The sequence below is a fragment of the Scyliorhinus canicula genome, chromosome 14, assembly GCF_902713615.1.
Source record: "Scyliorhinus canicula chromosome 14, sScyCan1.1, whole genome shotgun sequence".
Lineage (NCBI taxonomy): Eukaryota > Metazoa > Chordata > Chondrichthyes > Carcharhiniformes > Scyliorhinidae > Scyliorhinus > Scyliorhinus canicula.
In genome coordinates, this window is record NC_052159.1 from 95,482,738 (window position 1) to 95,501,392 (window position 18,655).

Consider the following 18,655-nt stretch of genomic DNA (forward strand, 5'->3'; position numbering starts at 1 on the left):
GGTCTTCCAGTAGTGTCTGTCGTGGCGGTTGTGGGTACGTCCTTGTCTCCTTTCGTAGGAAGTTTTTGAGCTGCAGGTACCGTAGCTCGTTCCCCCCAGCTAGCTGAAATTTCTCTGTCAGTTCGTCCAGTGTTGCGATCCTGTCGTCCGTGTACAGGTCCCTGACTGACAGTGTCCCCCCGTCCTGCCTCCACCTTTTGAAGGTGGCGTCGGTCAGTGCTGGTTTGAACCTATGGTTGTTGCAGATGGGAGCCCTGTTCGACATTTTGGTCAGGCCAAGTTGCTGCCGCAGTTGGTTCCAGGATTGGAGGGTGGCTGTCACCACTGGGCTGCTGGAGTGTTTTTTGGGTGGGGATGGGAGTGCTGCCGTGGCGAGGGCCCGGAGGGAGGTTCCCATGCAGGAGGCCTCCTCCGCACGCACCCACTCAGCTTCTGGCTCCTGGATCCATCCCCTTACTCGCTCGGCTGTTGCTGCCCAGTGGTAGAATTGTAGATTCGGGAGGGCTAACCCTCCCCTGGTTTTTGTTTTTTGTAAGACCTTCTTTGGGATCCTAGCATTTTTACCCCCCCATACGAACGCCATGATGAGTTTGTCCAGCGCTTTGAAAAAGGCCTTGGGGATGTAGATCGGAATGGATCTAAACAGGAAGAGGAACCTGGGCAGTACGTTCATTTTGATCGTCTGAACTCTCCCCGCGAGGGAGAGCGGGAGTGTGTTCCATCTTTGCAGGTCCTTTTTAACTTCCTCCGTCAGGCTGGTGAGGTTCCATTTGTGGATCCCTTTCCAGTCATGGGCTATTTGGATCCCCAGGTAGCGGAATTTATGTCGGGCTTGTTTGAACGGCAGCCCCTTTAGTGCTGCCCCCCCCCCTTGCGGGTGTAATGGGAAGATCTCACTTTTGCTCATGTTGAGTTTGTAGCCCGAGAAGGCTCCAAACTCTTTCAGGAGCGCGATGATTCCGTCCATGCTGCTTTGTGGGTCCGAGATATAGAGGAGCAGATCATCCGCATAGAGTGAGACTCTGTGCTCTCTACCTCCCCTTCGGATCCCCCTCCAATTTTTTGCTGCCCTGAGCGCGATTGCTAGCGGTTCGATTGCTAGTGCGAACAGCAGCGGGGACAGTGGGCATCCTTGTCTGGTGCCCCTGTGCAGCTGGAAGTATTGGGAGTTGGTATTGTTGGTCTGTACACTCGCCATGGGAGCGTTGTACAGGAGCTTTACCCAAGCGGTGAACCCTGTTCCAAGCCCGAACCGCTCCAGTATGTTTATAAAATGTTAACCAAATTCATAGAATAAACATTGTTTTGTTTAAAAATACTTAAGGTCTCTGTTGTATAACACCTGGAAAGTAGGCCTTTCTGCTCCTCATAACCAAAATCTATTAAAAGTTGTGGGTCAGGTAAACTCCCATGATATACTTTGGAGTTTTCGAAACCCTGGCCCAAAACAATCCCCCAAACCTTTGATTCCCTTACTGATTAAAAATCTATCTCAGCCTTGAACATATTTAACGACCCAGTCTCTACAGCCCTCTAAATAATTTCACAGATTCACTACTCTCTGAGAGAAAAAAATCCTCATTATCTTTGTCTTAAGTGGGTGACCCCTTACAGTAAGATTGTCCCAGACTCTCCCACAAGAGGAAACAAACTCTCAGCACCTACCCCATAAATCCCGGTCTATATCCCAATGGTGAAAAGCAATGAACACGTGATGCTGACCATCAGCTAGTGCTGGTCTAAAGGTTTCAGGAAAAAAAGGTCTGGGTGTTAATGATGGTGGTGTGGGAATAGAGGGAGGGTGATCTCAACAACAACAACTTGTATCTTTATTCTCAGAAGACATTCCAAATTGCTTTGCATGAACATAATCAAGATAATCAGCATGGTAGCACAGTGGTTAGCACCATTGCGTCACAGCATCAGGAACCCAGGTTCAATTCCCGCTTGGATTACTGTCTGTGCAGAGTCTGCACGTTCTCCCCATGTCTGCCTGTGTTTTCTCCAGGTGCTCCGGTTTCCTCCCACAAGACCCCAAAGACATGCTTGTTAGCTAAATTGGACATTCTGAATTCTCTCTCAGTGTACCCGAACAGGCGCTAGAGAGTGGCGACCAGGAGATTTTCGCAGTAACTTCATTGCAGTGTTAATGTAAGCATACTTATGGTAAGCAGCTTCTTAAAATGGTGGACATGCAGAGCCTTAGGGAGGGAATTCCAAACCTTAGGACCCACATTTCCGGAGGCAGAGCTACCAAAGATGAAATGAAGGAAATGAGTGACAAGAGGCCGAGCAGTGGACACAAATATGCATTCTATCACTTGTAGGAGCGCCATTTGGCAACAATTATTCAAGCAACAAAAGTCTTTGATGCCGATGTGAAAGATAGAAACCTATTCTGTCAATAACATCCAGTTCCTTCAGGAGAAACAGTGCCAAAGGACAGCTCAGGCACCACAGTTACATGAGGGTACTTACCATTGATCTACAGCTAATAATGTTACTGGAGGGATTTTGGGCACAGGCTCGAAGGACATGTTTTGTGCAGTTTGCATGTAATTTAAACTGCTGCTCCCTCCTGTGCTCCTCTCACACAGAGACATCAGAAAAACCATGGAGGATTTTTGGCAGCTACATTTAGGCAGTGTGCCATGACAAGGGATTAGGATCTTTTTGTACCTCAGCATTGTGTTTATACTCCAGGATTTTTTGAGAGCAGGGCAGAGAAACATTTACCCTAATATTTCTGTATTATTGTATGAGACTTGATCACACAATCAAGGCTGACACTCCAGAGCAGTTTGAGAAAATGCTGCAGCATCAGAGGTGCAGTGTATCACTCAGAGATAATAAACCAAGGCCCTGCCTGCTTTCCCTTGTGGACACAGAACATCCCATGCAATTTTGGACAGGAACAGGGGAGATATTCCTGATGCTCTGGCCATTATTTATCCTTCAATCAACACCATTAAAACTGATTACAGGTCATGATCACATTGTGATTTGTGGGAGATGTATGTGTGCAGATTTGTACTTTACTGGTTGTAAAAAGATATAAAGTGGCCTGTGGTCTGGAAAGGCACCACAGGGATGCAAGTTTTTCTTTTTCTTTTAAATCAGCATCGTCCAGATTTCTGTGCTGTCCAGTGAACCCTTTGTAATGGTAAGCTGGGTTGTCAACTGTCCTGCATTTTCTGGGGCCGTCCTGTAATTTGGTCCTTTTGGCCCCTGTCCCTGGTTATGCCTTCTGGGACAGGTTTTGTCCCAGATTTCTGTCTCTGCAGGCTTGACTGTGCATATCCGACCTCAGCCGGTTGGAAGCTTGGGTTTGGGGATGTGTAGTGGTTGTCTGGGATGTGGGGTCCGAGCCAGCATTCTCAGATTCAGGGCGGGACCTCACCAGAAACCACTCTGCCCCTCCAACCCCACTCCTGCAGTTTCTCCAGAACTTCTTGATCTTAAAGTCTCATCAGCACCCTCCACGGCAAAGTTTCCCCTAATTTCTTCATCCAGAGTTGGTCACCACGATGGTGAGGGAATTTGCTCGAGTTTGGACATGATATGCCATCAGGCATGAGAGTTCAGTCTATTCTGTGTGCACTCAGTGATCAGTTCAGAGGTCACAGGCAGACATTTCTGCCAGGATATTGGGCCCAGGAGTTTTCAGGTTCAATAACTTTATTGGCTACTTGATGTTCAACAGAGGTATACCAGCCCAAAATGGGTGGCACTATAGCACAGTGGTAAGCACTGTTGCTTCACAGCACGAGGGACACAGGTTCAATTCCTGGCTTGGGTCACTGTCTGTGCAGAGTCTGCATGTTCTCACTGTATCTGCGTGGGTTTCCTCGGGGTGCTCCGGTTTCTTCCCACAAGTGCTGCTAAATGATTTGGACAGTCTGAATTCTCCCTCTGTGTACCCAAACAGGCGTCGAAATGTGGTGACTCGCGGCTTTTCACAGTAACTTCATTGCAGTGTTAGTGAGCCTTGTCTGGTGAGAAGACTTCAGCAGACATCAAGAAACTCTCTATTATTGTGTAATGACTGGCTCTACACGTTGTACAATGGTCCTGGGGAAGATATGCTCAAGTGAAGCCCCACACTCTGTGCACTGCTCTCTCCCATTAACTTTGTTATTGTTGCTGCTGTTCTTAAGTCAGATTGGAGGCCTGTAATTCACACTGCCAACTAGAAGCATATCCAGCTCTGACCATTCAGCAGTAGCGACAGGCCTGAAGGTCATTCATGAGACTACCTGTGTGTGTCCATGGGTAGCTCTGGGGCCTTGTGATTTTCTGCTGCCTCCTGTATGAAGGAGACAGTGGGAAGAGGAGCCGGTTGCGTTCAGATAAGATTGCCTGGGCCTCCTTCTACAGCAGCAGGATAGTTAAACTCATCTCACTAGCCGTGCCCAAAACCCTGTGTGAAGTTGAAAATCAGGGCCATCAATAGCACTTCCTTAAGGGAAAACAAGTTGAAGAGTAGCACAGGCCAAGGGAAAGACTGCTTGCTGGGTCGCTCATTAACAAACTAGTGGTAAGAGGAAAACAACTTAAAAGAGGCTGGGAGGTTGAGCCGTAAACTGTTTAGACATTGTACTTTTGTGGTCCTACGTAAATAAAATAAAACCTTTGTTCATAAAACACACGCGCGTTTAGCAAAGTGATCAGGAAAATACTGTACCGGGTCTGTCAGGATTTGTTGACGAAGGAGCAGCTGTTTTTGATGCTCTATCATCTGTCTCTGCATGACCTGTTTCTTCTCCATCAACTGCTGCTTTAACACAGCCTGATGTGAACTGTTAATGTAGCTGTTGCCAGGACTGGGGTTTGGACAGGTATTTGAAGTTTGGCTTGGGCCCGGACCTGGCCTCACCAGAGAATTCTGATCCTGAGAAGGGAAAGACAGAACAAGTTATTTCTTGCGCTAAACTACATAAATTTCAGCTCTGTAAAGGGGAAAAGATGATCATAAGGAATGTGGCATGAGATCCGGAAAAAAAAAATCTGCAGTACGTTAATTCAGAATTGTTTTACATGATTGTTTACATCTTTGCAAGCTTGTTTTTGAAGAAATTTAATCTTTGGTTTTTCCAAGAAACTGCAATTCATGGAAAAGCCAAGTGACCTTTTGAATGGCCTTCATCAATGTGCTCTGTAACCATCAATGATGACAGCTGGAGTCAAGAAGTCACCGTGTGGTGGAATCCGACACATAAATCTCTGTCAACCAAATCAGTGGAAACAATGCATTCCAAGTGCTGCACTTAAAGGTTTCCATAACTACAGAAAATTAAAATATGTGATAACTATTAAAGATATTTTAGTATTGCATAAAAAGGAGACTTGCTGTCGAAGCTTTTAAATCTTTCACTCATTGGGTCAGTTAAGCAAGAATGCCAATTGTAAAAGGAACAACAATTTATTCTGCAAAAGTGAGTGCTGATTGGTTGGCAGGTGGATTCTGATTGGTCAAGGCGTGATCATGGGGAATGTACCAGGGAATGGCTGTCCCCAAGCTTTTGTTTAGTTCTGTACTAGCATAAGATGTTTTAGTTAGGCTCCCGTCATTATTGGAAAAAAACCACAACAGTATAATAAAACTTTTTCTGTTTTATGAAACAAAAATATTTCAGATCAGTTTCAAAATTATTGATAACTATAACAATGAGCGACCACAATGAGCAAATGGTCAAGCTATTGTCAGAATGTGGACCCGGAGATACATTCCCATTAATGCAGCAGATACGCAATAGAATCCCAATTTGAACACTAAGCTCTCATTTAGGTCTTTAATATCAGCCTGCTGTCAATCAAACCCGTGCAAAAAATAAAAATGCTCTTACAAAGTAAAAGCTGCACAGCATCACAAACTGGTAGGAAGCAAATTTACAGCCTATCATTTTCCATATTTAAAGACCCAACTCTTTGGCTGAGTTTTCTAGATATTGAGTAAATCAGGGTCAGCCTTGAGATGTCGACATTTGAAAATTCCTATAATCACATAGATGGAGCAAATAGATCCACAAAGTTGCTAGTTCTTTAAACACTAGGCCCCACATGTTTTGATAACTCTCTAGCTGACACTGCACACAAGTATTTTACAATATTTTGCTATATTTTCAGAAAGATTTTGATGAAGTCCCTGATACGAAGTTAGTGTGCAAAATGAAAGCATGCGGGATTGGGGTAATACTACGGAATAGATTGAGAATTGGTTAATAGACAGGAAACAGGGGGCTGGATTCTCTGTTATTACGACTACGTACCCATGTCGGTGTCAAAATGGAGGTGTTTCACGCCAGAAAAACTGGCGTGAAAGGGCCACAAATTCTTAGCCCTGCAGGGGGTTAGCAGGGACCCGGCGTAGATCCAGCAGCTTTTACTGCAGATACGGGCCCTCGCACCTTCGGGTCAGAGGCCGTGCATGTGCACGGCGGTAGCATCGGTGTGCTCCTTGGCAGACTCGGACCGCGGAGCTAAACCCGTAAAATAAAGCCCCCGATCGGCCACGCGCCCAACTCTCAAAGCCTGCACAAACATTTTCCGGCTGCCTCCCTGCCCTCAGATCAGCCCGCCCCTGACCAGGGTGGCCGCGGACTGAGTCCGCAGCTGCCATGCGAGTATCCCGACCAGCTGGACCATGTTCGATCCACGCCGTCGGGACTTCGGCCAGTCAGGGGCGCAGTCAATGGCCACGGGTAGATCCTCGGCGGTACGCCGCTTTTCGAGGCCCGCAGAATCGGGGAACCGCACTGGTCCCGATTCCTTGCGAGAAAACGGATTCTCCGCCCCCGCACCGGCTGTCATTTTGGAGTCGGAATAAATGGGTCTATTTCAGAGTGGTAGGTGGTGACTAGTGGGGTACCGCAGCGATCAATACCTGGACCACAGCTAGTCACAATATATATATATATCAATTATTTGGATGAGGGAACCAAATGTAACATTTCTAAGTTTACTGACCATCACAAAATTAAGTGGGAAAGTGAGTGTTGAGGAGAATGTTAAGAGGCTTCAGGCAATTTAGACAAGTTGAGTGCGTGGGCAAATATATGGCAGATGCAGTACAACATGGATAAATGTGAAGTTATCCACTGAGGTAGAGAAAAAAAAAAGAATGGAAGAGTATTTTATTTAAATGCTGATAGATCGGGATATGTTGATGTACAAAGGGACCTGGGTGTCCTTGTACACCAGTCCCTGAAAAAAAGCATGCAGGTACAACAAACAGTTCGAAAGGCAAATAGTATGTTGGCCTTCATTGCAAGAGGCCTTGAGTACAGGAGCAATTACGTCTTACTGCAGCTATACAGGGCCTTGGTGAAACAACACCAGGAGTACTGTGTGCAGTTTTGGTCTCCTTACCCAGGAAAGGATATACTTGCCAAATAGGGAATGTAGTGAAGGTTCCTGCAAACTGATTCCTGGAATGGCAGGATTGTCGTACGAGGAGAGATTGGGTTGTATTCACTGGAATTTAGAAGAATGAGTGTGGATCTCATGGAAATGTGTAAAATTCTGCCAGGTCTGGTGAGGTGGTTGCATAGTGGTATTGTCACTGATCCAGAGACCCAGGATAATGATCTAGGGACCTGGGTTGGAATTTAAATTGTTACATCACTGAGTGTCTTTAAGACAGAGATAGATAGGTTCTTAATTAATAATGGGATCAGGGGTTATGGGGAGAAGGCAGGAGAATGGGGATGAGAAAAATATCAGCCATGATTGAATGGCGGAGCAGGCTCGATGGGCCGAGTGGCCTAATTCTGTTCCTATGTCTTATGGACTGGACAGACTGTATGCAGTCTGATGTTCCCTCTGGCTGGGGGTTCTGGAACAAAGCGAGTCACAGTCTCAGGATACAGGGTTGGCCATTTAGGGCTGAGATAAAGGGAACTTCATTCACTCAATGGGTGTTGAATCTGTAGAATTCCCTAGCACAGAAGGCTGCTGAGGCAACAACACTGAAAATAGATATTGGGCGGCATGGTGGCGCAGTGGTTAGTACTGCTGACTCACGGTGCTGTACACCCAGGTTCGATTCCGGCCCCGGTCACTGTCTATATGGAGTTTGCATATTCTCCCAGTGTCTGCGTGGGTCTCACCCCAAAACCCAATGATGTGCTGGGTAGGTGGATTGGCCACGCTAAAATTTTAAAAGAAAAAAAAGTAAATCGATAAGATTTCTGGACACTAAAGACGTGGGGAGAGAGCGGGAGTATGGCGGCGAGATAGAGGATCATCCACAATCACATTGAATGATAGAACAGACTACAGAGGCTGAATGGCCTACTCTTGCTCCTATTTACTATGTTTCTATATATGCGGCAATGCTTTCAGATCAATGTTGTATGAGAATATAGAGTACCTGAAAGAATCCCACATAATCTTTCCGTTTATACTGTGATTGGAAAATAATGGCTGCCCAAGATTGGCAAACATCTAAATGCTGAGTAAACGGATGTCATGAATCACACAGGAGCCATTCATAATTATTATCTCGGCTCCAAAATGGATTTGTTGTTTGGAAATCACTCTCAAGAATGCATTTCTTTTATATTTATGTACACTACGTAATTGTTCTGTTGTACTCTATTTTTGGAGGTGGCAGTTTTCATGGCACATTTCAATAATCTGGATGTTCGACAGGATTAATGATCACATTCTCAATGAGGGTTAATGATTTTGATAGAGGTACTCCAAATTTGCCAAGTGACAGTCTGTCTTCTAAAACAACAGTGACATATATTATGGCAGTGTAACATATTATGCAAATTCATAATGACTCGCCTGTGGTGTTGCCTCTGGATAAAAATTAATAAAGGAATAAATGTACATGTAAACAAATCTGTGCTCCTCGCACAATCTATTTACACATTTTAATTATTATATGCTCCGCCTGACCCATTAGTTAAATAAATACTGATTTTGGATGATTTTCACTAGTCTCGAAAAAGGCTTTGGGTCTCTTGCCTATCCTAGTGAAAAACAACATTCCCTCGAAACACGGCCATCCCATGCCTGCATAGCCGTACAAAAATTTACAGGGCCTGTCCCCTCATCACCTGCCATGGCAAAATACAGAGGCTTCAATGGTGAAGAGCTTTAGGATCCATTCCAAAAAATTGGACTTCACTGAATAAAACTTGTGACAGGATACTCAATCTATCTTCTAAACGCAAGGAGGTAGAAACCAAGCTTATATAACTTCCTTTGCGTTCTGGATCAGTTCTGCACACAGTTTAGTGGCAGCATGGCGGCACAGTGGTTAGCACTGGGACTGCAGCGCTGAGGACCCGGGTTCGATCCCGGCTCTGGGTCACTGCCCGTGTGGAGTCTGTACGTTCTTCCCGTGTTTGCATGGGTTTCGACCCCACAACCCAAAGATGTGCAGGGTAGGTGGATCGGCCACGCTACACTCCTCGAACAGGCGCCAGAATGTGGCGACTCGGAGCTTTTCACAGTAACTTCATTTGAAGCCTACTTGTGACAAGAAGCGATTTTCATGTTTCATTTCAACTGACCCTTAATTGGAACAAACAGATTGGGTCCTTCAAATTCATGAAATAAAAAGTTCTGCACGCAGTTTGAAATTTGCTGCAGGTTTCTGGACACTGGTAACAGGAACTGTGGCGCAATTTTCTCAGACATGGCCTCCTAACTGGCTACCTACAAGCTCGCAGTCCTATTAAAGCATCAGGTTAGACCCCAAAGCTGCTGGCCCAATGAGAAGGTTGGCAGCTCTGAAGCCTCAGCAGTCCAATGGGAGTTGTGGGCGCTACTGAGGCAAATAGGAAACCATGAGGGAATCTCAGCATTGAGGTGTCCTGGCTGGTCTGCAATCAGTAGCCAAATAACCAGTATCTAGACCTGTAGGTGAATCAGGCTGGAAGCTCTGTCTTGGTCTCAGCCACAATTCCAGCCTTTCTTTGAGACATGGAGATTTCAGCGCCGATGACCTTCCAACCTGCTGCAGTGGAGACACCTCCACATGCAATGGGAGAAGGGGCTCCTCTGATGCAGGAAAACGGTGGTGAGGCTGCAATCATCACCCCTAATGGAGGCCTCAACAATATAAAAGGGCTGCCAGACCCCATGTGCTGTGAAACTGACTAGCCTCCTATGCCAGGAAAGTACCCCAGCGGCAGGAAAGCATTGGGGCATTGTCCTGGGCAGCTCTCTCTATTTTTCTAGCCCTTCCCCCTCAGCCTTAAAGTCCACCCCACCACAGGGCCAGGAAAATTCAGTCAAATATATCTTTCCTGAGAATTGATGCCTCAAACTGATCACAGCCTTCCTATGGAGTCTGATTATGGCTTTGTACAAGTGAAGCATCACTCCCTCCCCTTTGCATTCCAAACCATTGAGATTAAGGACAAGGCTCCACTGGCTTCTGATTATTTTTTGTACTTGTTCATTAATATTTTGTCATTTGTACACAAAGATATTCTTCCTAGTCTCTCACCAATATTAAAATATTTAAATTTGTTTTTCAAGGATCGTAGGTGGATGACATCCCACACTGAAATCCATCTGCAATTGTTAAGCCTTCTTATTCTGTCTACTTGTTTCCCTTTTTAACTTGCTGTTCTGAGCTACCCAATTTCCTGCGCATACTAGTTTAGGGCGGGATTCAATGGAAACATTTCTAAGTTCATTTGTGGCGGGTTTTTCCAGGGAGTTTCCACCTGCGAGTTCCCCACCACTATTCAATGACACTTAGTCACTTTATTGAGCCCTGGGGAGTTTCTCACCGGTATAGCCCACACAATAATTTTTTTCAGCACTGGGGAGCTGAACTCAGAGATTGGGTCTCTATTTTGAAAGGGTGCCCCAATCTCTAAGTGCGCTCACCCCCTACTCATGGGAAATGTCACCCCCACATCCCCGAAATGAGGATACCCTGTTATGGGGTCCCTGGGGGTCCCCCTTTTTAGACCACCTACACACACCCCTTTTCTGGGCCCTCACCAGTCACCCCCTCAACCTCCCGGAGGCCACTACTTACCACCCCTGCACACCTCCACCCTTTAAACCCCTTCTCCACCCTCCTTTCATAGGCATGGGCCCCCTCAGCCCCTGACCACCTTGGCACCCTGGCACACTCAACCTAGCACTGGGGCAGTGCTCCAGCCAGCTTGTCAGTGCCACCTGGTCACTTTCGCAGTGCCAGGGTGACAGTGCCAAGGTGTCCACGTTCCAGGGCTTGGGAGACCCCCGGGTGCTGTTGCACCTGGTCCACATTCTTGCGGACTTGTGGACTTCTATCAATATGATAAAATTTACCTGCAATTTGAGAGGGAGAAGCTGCAATCAGGTGTAACAGCATTACAATTAAATAAGGGTAACTACAAAGACATGAGGGAGGAGCTGGCCAGAGTTGATTGGAGAAGAAGCCTAGCAGGGAAGACAGTGGAACAGAAATGGCAGGAGTTTTTGGGGGTTATTAGGGAGGCACAACAGAAATTCATTACAAGGAGGAGGAAACATGCTAAGGAGAGGACAAGGCATCCATGGCTGACGAGGGATGTCAAGGACAGCATAAAAGCTAAGGAAAAAGCATACAACGTGGTGAGGATTAGTGAGAAACCAGAGAATTGGGAAGCCTTTAAAAGCGAGCAGAGGACAACTAAAAAAGCAATAAGGGGGGAGAAGATGAAGTACAAGTGCAAACTAGCTAGTAATATAAAGGAAGATAGGAAGAGATTTTTTCAATACATAAAAGGTAAGAGAGAGGCAAAAATAGACATTGGACCACTGGAAAATGTGGCTGGAGAAGTAATAATAGGAAACAAAGAAATGGCAGACAAACTGAATAGTTACTTTGCATCAGTCTTCATGGTGGAAGACACCAGTGGGATGCCAGAGCTCCAGGAGACAGAGGTGAGTGTAGTGACCATTACAAAGGAGAAGGTCTGGGGAAACTGAAAGGTCTGAAGGTGGATAAGTCACCTGGACCGGATGGACTACACTCCAGAGTCCTAAAAAAGATAGCTGAGGAAATTGTGGAGGCATTAGTGATGATCTGTCAGGAATCACTGGAGGCAGGAAGGGTCCCAGAGGATTGGAAGGTGGCTAATGTAACACCACTGTTTAAGAAGGGAGGGAGGTAGAATACGGGAAATTATAGGCCCGTTAGCCTGACTTCAGTCATTGGTAAGATTTTAGAGTCTGTCATTAAAGATGAGATAGCGAAGCACTTGGAAGTGCATGGTAAAGTAGGACTGAGTCAGCACGGCTTTGTCAAAGGGAGGTCATGTCTGACAAATCTGTTAGAGTTCTTTGAGGAGGTAACAAGCAAGTTAGACAAAGGAGAATCAGTGGACGTGATTTATTTAGATTTCCAGAAGGCCTTTGACAAGTTGCTGCATAGGAGACTGTTAAATAAGTTAAAAGCCCATGGTGTTTAGGGTAAGATACTGGCATGGATCGAGGATTGGTTGACTGGCAGAAGGCAAAGAGTGGGGATAAAGGGGCCTTTTCAGGATGGCAGCCGGTGACTAGTGGTGTGCCTCAGGGGTCTGTGCTGGGACCACAACATTTTACAATATACATTAATGATCTGGAAGAAGGTACTGAAGGCACTGTAGCTAAGTTTGCAGATGATTCAAAGATCCGTACAGGGACAGGTAGTATTGAGGAAGCAAGGGGGCTGCAGAAGGACTTGGACAAGCACAACAGAGCCGGTAAATTCCGAGAGAAGACTCAAGCTTCCGTGCTTCCATCGCAGAATACAACCAAGTCCTGCAAGGTATCCGAATCGGAACTCCACACAAAAGGGTCAGGACCAATCAGCATTCTCTAAAGTAGGTCGTAAACCTACCTAAGGCCTATCTACCCGGGATCTACCGGCCTCCCTCAATTCCCAGGGAGGCTGCAGCTGGACGCCGATCAGTACTATTAAGACATAGGAGGAGAATTAGGCCACTTGGCCCATCGAGTCTGCTCCGCTATTCAATCATGGCTGTGGGCAATGAAGTGGCAAATGAAATATAATGTGGAAAAGTGTGAGGTTATGCACTTTGGAAGAAGGAATCTAGGCATAGACTATTTTCTAAATGGGGAAATGCTTTGGAAAGCAGAAGCACAAAGGGACTTAGGAGTCCTTGTTCACGATTCTCTTAAGGTTAATGTGCAGGTTCAGTCGGCAGTTAAGAAGGCAAATGCAACATTAGCATTCATGTCAAGAGGGCTAGAATACAAGACCAGGCATGTACATCTGAGGCTGTATAAGGCTCTGGTCAGACCCCATTTGGAGTATTGTGAGCAGTTTTGGGCCCCATATCTAAGGAAGGATGTTCTGGTCTTGGAAAGGGTCCAGAGGAGGTTCACAAGAATGATCCCTGGAATGAAGAACTTGTCATATGAGGAACGTTTGAGGACTCTGGGTCTGTACTGGTTTAGAAGGATGAGAGGGGATCTTATTGAAACGTACAAGATACTGCGAAGCCTGGATAGAGTGGACATGGAGAGGATGTTTCCACTTGTAGGAAAAACTAGAACCACAGGACACCATCTCAGATTAAAGGGACAATCCTTTAAAACAGAGATAGAGAGGAATTTTTTCAGCCAGAGGGTGGTGAATCTGTGGAACTCTTTGCCGCAGAAGGCTGTGCAGGTCAATTCACTGAGTGTCTTTAAGACAGAGATAGATAGGTTCTTGATTAATAAGGGGGTCAGGGGTTATGGGAAGAAGGCAGGAGAATGTGAATGAGAAAAATATCAGCCATGATTGAATAGCGGAGCAGACTCGATGGGCCAAGTGGCCTAATTCTCCTCCTATGTCTTAATAGTACTGATCGGCGTCCAGCTGCAGCCTCCCTGTGAATTGAGGGAGGCCGGTAGATCCCGGGTAGATAGGCCTTAGGTAGGTTTACGACCTACTTTAGAGAATGCTGATTGGTCCTGACCCTTTTGTGTGGAGTTCCGATTCGGATACCTTGCAGGACTTGGTTGTATTCTGCGACGGAAGCACGGAAGCTTGAGTCTTCTCTCGGAATTTACCGGCTCTGTTGTGCTCTCGCTCGAGTGCAACAAGGCCAGAGAATCACACTCTTAGTGTTGTCTGAAACTTGAACATATAAATAGTTGTATATGGTGAAAATCCCGCACGGATCCCTGGGAAAACTATCTGTTATATCCTGCCATTCGGAAACATTTTACTTTATCCCTATTCTTTATCTCCAACTTTGCAACCAATTACCATCCGTGTCACGCAGTAATCTCCAACTCTGGACACTGTAATTGTGTTAATTAACTATTGGATGGAATATGATCAAAGAAATGTCTTCTGGAAGTCCGTTTGACGACATACATGGAAACTCCCCAATCTATTTGAACTAGACAGAATATATAATGAGGTTGGACTGAGAATCCAGATGCGTATTATTCTGGCAAAATACCCAAGTCCCATGGAAAACACTGCGTGATCGACAGCTCTGGCTCTCTGATCTTTTGTCAATTGCACAACATTTATTCACATAAAGTAAAAAAGTTTCAAGTGCTGCAGTTTTGGTTATTGATATTAAAGGGCTGGATGATCAACACTTTTATTGGGCTGTAGTGAAAGGACTTTTTAACATAGCGGAAATTAATTATTTAATGACTAATTAAAAGCAATTTTGCCACCTAGGGTTCACTGGTTCCATACCATGCATGTTAGGTGAATGGACATAGAAGCGCCTTAGCTTGACAAAGGATGCATGAGGGGGTCATGGGGCGTGGTTGAGGTGGCATTGCCTGGCATGGGGCCTGAGGTGGCATGGATAGGGTATGGGGAGTGTGTGGGTGTGAAGAGGTGTTAGGGCCAGGGGCCAGAGGGCTTTTCTGCTTTCATTGTACTGGAGATGAAATCCCACAGAACTGAGGCGGACCTTTTAATCAGCCCGCCTCTGCACCCAGCAACTCCTGTGGCTGAATCCGATATCCTTCCCGAGTCAGCTGGCCCGACTGCAATGCACACCACTCCTCCCAGCAATGAAAATCCTGCCTTTCTGGGCACATTCACCTGATGGAAGGGCCGAGCTGGGAATCTTCCCGACTCCTGCTACCTGTCTCCCTGATCAAAGTCCAGGCCACTGTGAGGGTAAATTTACAATTTTCTGCACATGACATGGAGCTTTATCAATAGCAAGAGTTAGGATATTGCTAATGCACAAAATGTCCTGGAGTACAGATTGGCCTTGTTGCCTGCATCCCAAATATATACGAACAGAGGTGAAGATCTATGCCAGCACTGCTGTTTGGAAGATTTACCCTCCAACGCACACCTGCGTGAGCAATCCCTTCAAGTTCAACACTGCAGTTATTTTGCATGAATTTTCACTTGGTTTTAATAAAAGAAACCGTCCATAGCTTTGCAGGTTTCAGTGGCAGGATAATTTTGTGATGAATTATTAAAGCCGTTCTGCAAACCTATGGTAGAAATTAATCCTTCTGAAGTCCTCTTAATTTTTTTGATCAACGTTAATGTATGTTTTTAGAGCAGATGTCACTTCAGATCAACCTTGTTGACAGGATATTGCAACAGATCATAAGAGCCATTGTTAAATATTTGATTTGTATCAAACTAATAAATAGGTATAAGCCCAAATTATGCTCCGCCTAATTTAACTGCTGCAAACATAGCAATAACAGCTTGAAAGACCTGGTCAATGACAATAGTGTTGTATTAAAATCTCTCTAGTACTCCCCTTTTTCTTTTAAATTCCTAACGATAAAAACCTGTAACAGATGCAGAACAAGCCTTCAACTTGTTTCTAAAGAAGGCAGAATCATTTGAATTCAGCGTAAATTTTGCTCTATTGTCTTGGAAAAAGGGACCTACATTTTTAAGTCAATTATAAAACAGCAGCTGAAGGTCCTAATGCTTCTTGGAACTCCGGGTCTGTCTGTACAGTTCCAAAACCTATTAGCCTCAGCTGTCAATGTGCCAACAGCTTTGTCTGATAATTGTATATTCTGCAACAAATAAGAGTCAGTTTGTACTCGCGTTTTACTCCTCTGATAAATTTAAATTGATGATCCTGCTGTGTTTTTATTCACATCACTTCAGCATTGTAGGCGTTTCATATTCTCATGAGATTTTTTTCCTTAAAACACCCACATCCGCTGCCTCCAGATTTTATTATTCTGTTGTCAACTGTAGAAGATAGTCACTGTTAAAAGTGTATGTGATTTCATCCTAATTCCTGTAAATGAATTATCAATGAAGGTTTATGTGCAGAGAAACCAAAACAAACAACAGCTTAGCTATCGGTGCACTAGCTTAAAAAGAAAGGAAAAATCACTTGTCTACATATTTTAGGAATCATTCTCAATGATGTAACATGCGGAGGGTTGCAGTTGTCAAAACTTCAGGACTGAGAAGGGAGGGAACCGGGGAGAATTTTGAGTCAGAGCAAATGGGTCTGTATAAGGATGGAGAATAGACAGGCGGCTCCAAAATCAAGCATGGAGGTTGGCTAAAGGATGGGCTCACCATCCAATTAAGGAGAGTTGGCAGACTCTCAAAGTTGGAGGCCTGATCACAGACCTTCCAGCTTGAAAGGAGCAGCAAGTTGCAATGCAGGATATGTAGAGGTTCAAGTACACGTTAAGATGGAATGACTTGGAATCCTTTTCTTTGATGTTTACATTTAAAATGTTGAGGGTTGTTTGGGGGTTGGTGGGAGAGAGGAATTGTTAGCAAGGGGATTGACATTTTATTTGTTACGGTTGATTGTTTGTTGGTGGGTGTAAATTTGGATGAAAATGTGAAAGAAGAGGAGAATAAATATATATTTTTTTAAATGATGGAGTGACTTGGAGGGAGACCTCCAGGTGGTGGGGTTGGGAGGTGCTGCCAAAGGAATATTGGCGAGTTCCTGCAGTGCCTCTTATAGATGGTACACACGGGTTCCACTGTTCGTCGGTAGTGGAGGGTTTGAATGTTTGTGGAAGAGGGAGCAATCAAGCAGGCTGCTTTGTCTTGGATGGTGTTGAGCTTCTTGAGTGTTGTTGGAGCTGCACTCATCCAGGTCATGTGAAGAATATTCCATTACACTTCTGACTTGTGCCTTGTAGATGATGGACGGGCTTTGGGGGGGTCAGGAGGTGAGCTATTTGTCATAGCATTCCTAGCCTTTGACCTATTCTTGTAGTCACAGTATTAATAGGGCTAGTCCAGTTCAGTTTCTGATCAATGCTAACCAGGATGTTGATTATGGGCGATTCAGTGATGGTAATGCTATTGAATGTCAAGGGGCGATGGTTAGATCCTCTCTTGTCGGAGATGGTCTTTGGCTGGTACTTATGTGGCGTGAATGTAACTTGCCACTTGTCAGCTCAAGCCTGGATATTGTCCTGGTCTTGCTATATTTGGACTTGGACTGCTTCATCATCTGAGGAAATGCGAATGGTGCTGAACATTGTGCAGTCATCCTGACTTTATGATGGAAGGGAGGTCATTGATGAAGCATCTGAAGAGGTTGGACCTAGGACATTATCTTGAGGACCTCCTGGAGCTCAGATGATTGACCTTCAGCCACCACAACTATCTTTCTTTGTGCCAGGTATGACTCCCAACGAACAGAGAGTTTTCCCCCCTGATTCCCAATGACTCCAGCTTTGCTAGGGCTCCTTGATACCATTCTCAGTCAAATGCTGCCTTGTTGTTAAGGGCAGTCACTCTCATGTCACCTCTGGCATTCAGCTCTTTTGTCCATGTTAGAACCAAGGCTGTAATAATGAGTGACCCTGGCATAACCCAAGCCAAGCGTCCGTGAGCAGGTTATTGCTGTGTAAGTGCCACTTGACAGCACTGTTGATGACTCCTTCAACCACTTTGATGATGAGAGTGGATTGATAGGGCGATAATTGGCTGTGTTGGATTTGTCCTCTTGTGTACAGGACACACACGGGCAATTTTTTTTCACATTGTTGTCGAGGTAACAGTGTTGTAGCTGTACTGGAACAGCTTGGCTAGAGGTGCAACAAGTTCTGGAGCACAAGTCTTCAGTACTATTGCAGGAATATTGTCAAGGCCCATAGCCTTTGTGGTATTCAGGGCCTTCAGCTGTTTCTTGATATCACATGGATCAAATCATATTGACTGAAGACTGACACCTGTGATGCTGGGGACCTCTGGAGGAGACTGAGATGGATCATCCACTTGGTACTTCTGGCTGAAAATAGTTGTGAATGCTTCAGTCTTGTCTTTTGTACAGATGTGTTGGGCTGCCCCATCATTGAGGATGGAGATTTTTGTGGGGCCTCCTCCTCCAATGAGTTGTTCAATTCTCCACCACCATTCAAGGCTGGATGTGGCAGGACTGCAGAGCTCTGATCTGATGCATTTGTTGTGGAATCACTTATCTCTGACCATTGCTGCTTATACTGTTTGGCACACAAGTAGTCTGTGTTGTAGCTTAACCAGATTAACACCTCCTTTTTAGGGATGCCTGGTATTGCTCCTGGCATGCTCAAAGCATATTTCATTGAACCAGGATTGATCCTCTGGCTTGGTGGTAATGGTAGACTGGGGGATATGCCGGGCAATGAGGTTACATATTGTAGTTGAGTACAATTCTGCTGATGCTAATGGTCCACAGCGCCTCATGGATGTCCAGTCTGGAGTTGCTAGATCTGTTCGAAGTCATTCTAGACAGCATGG

At 45.3% G+C, this 18,655-nt stretch overlaps 1 protein-coding gene across 2 annotated transcripts in view; it reads right to left on the reverse strand.

Moving 5' to 3' along the window:
- The window catches only part of zmp:0000001236 (mastermind-like protein 2), a 461,039-nt gene that overhangs the window by 13,959 nt on the left and 428,425 nt on the right, over positions 1-18,655 (reverse strand). For both annotated transcript variants that reach the window (XM_038818326.1, XM_038818327.1), the window contains exon 3: positions 4,685-4,891. In XM_038818326.1, coding sequence (XP_038674254.1) covers positions 4,685-4,891 — 207 coding nt within the window. The remainder of the gene's footprint in view (positions 1-4,684; positions 4,892-18,655) is intronic.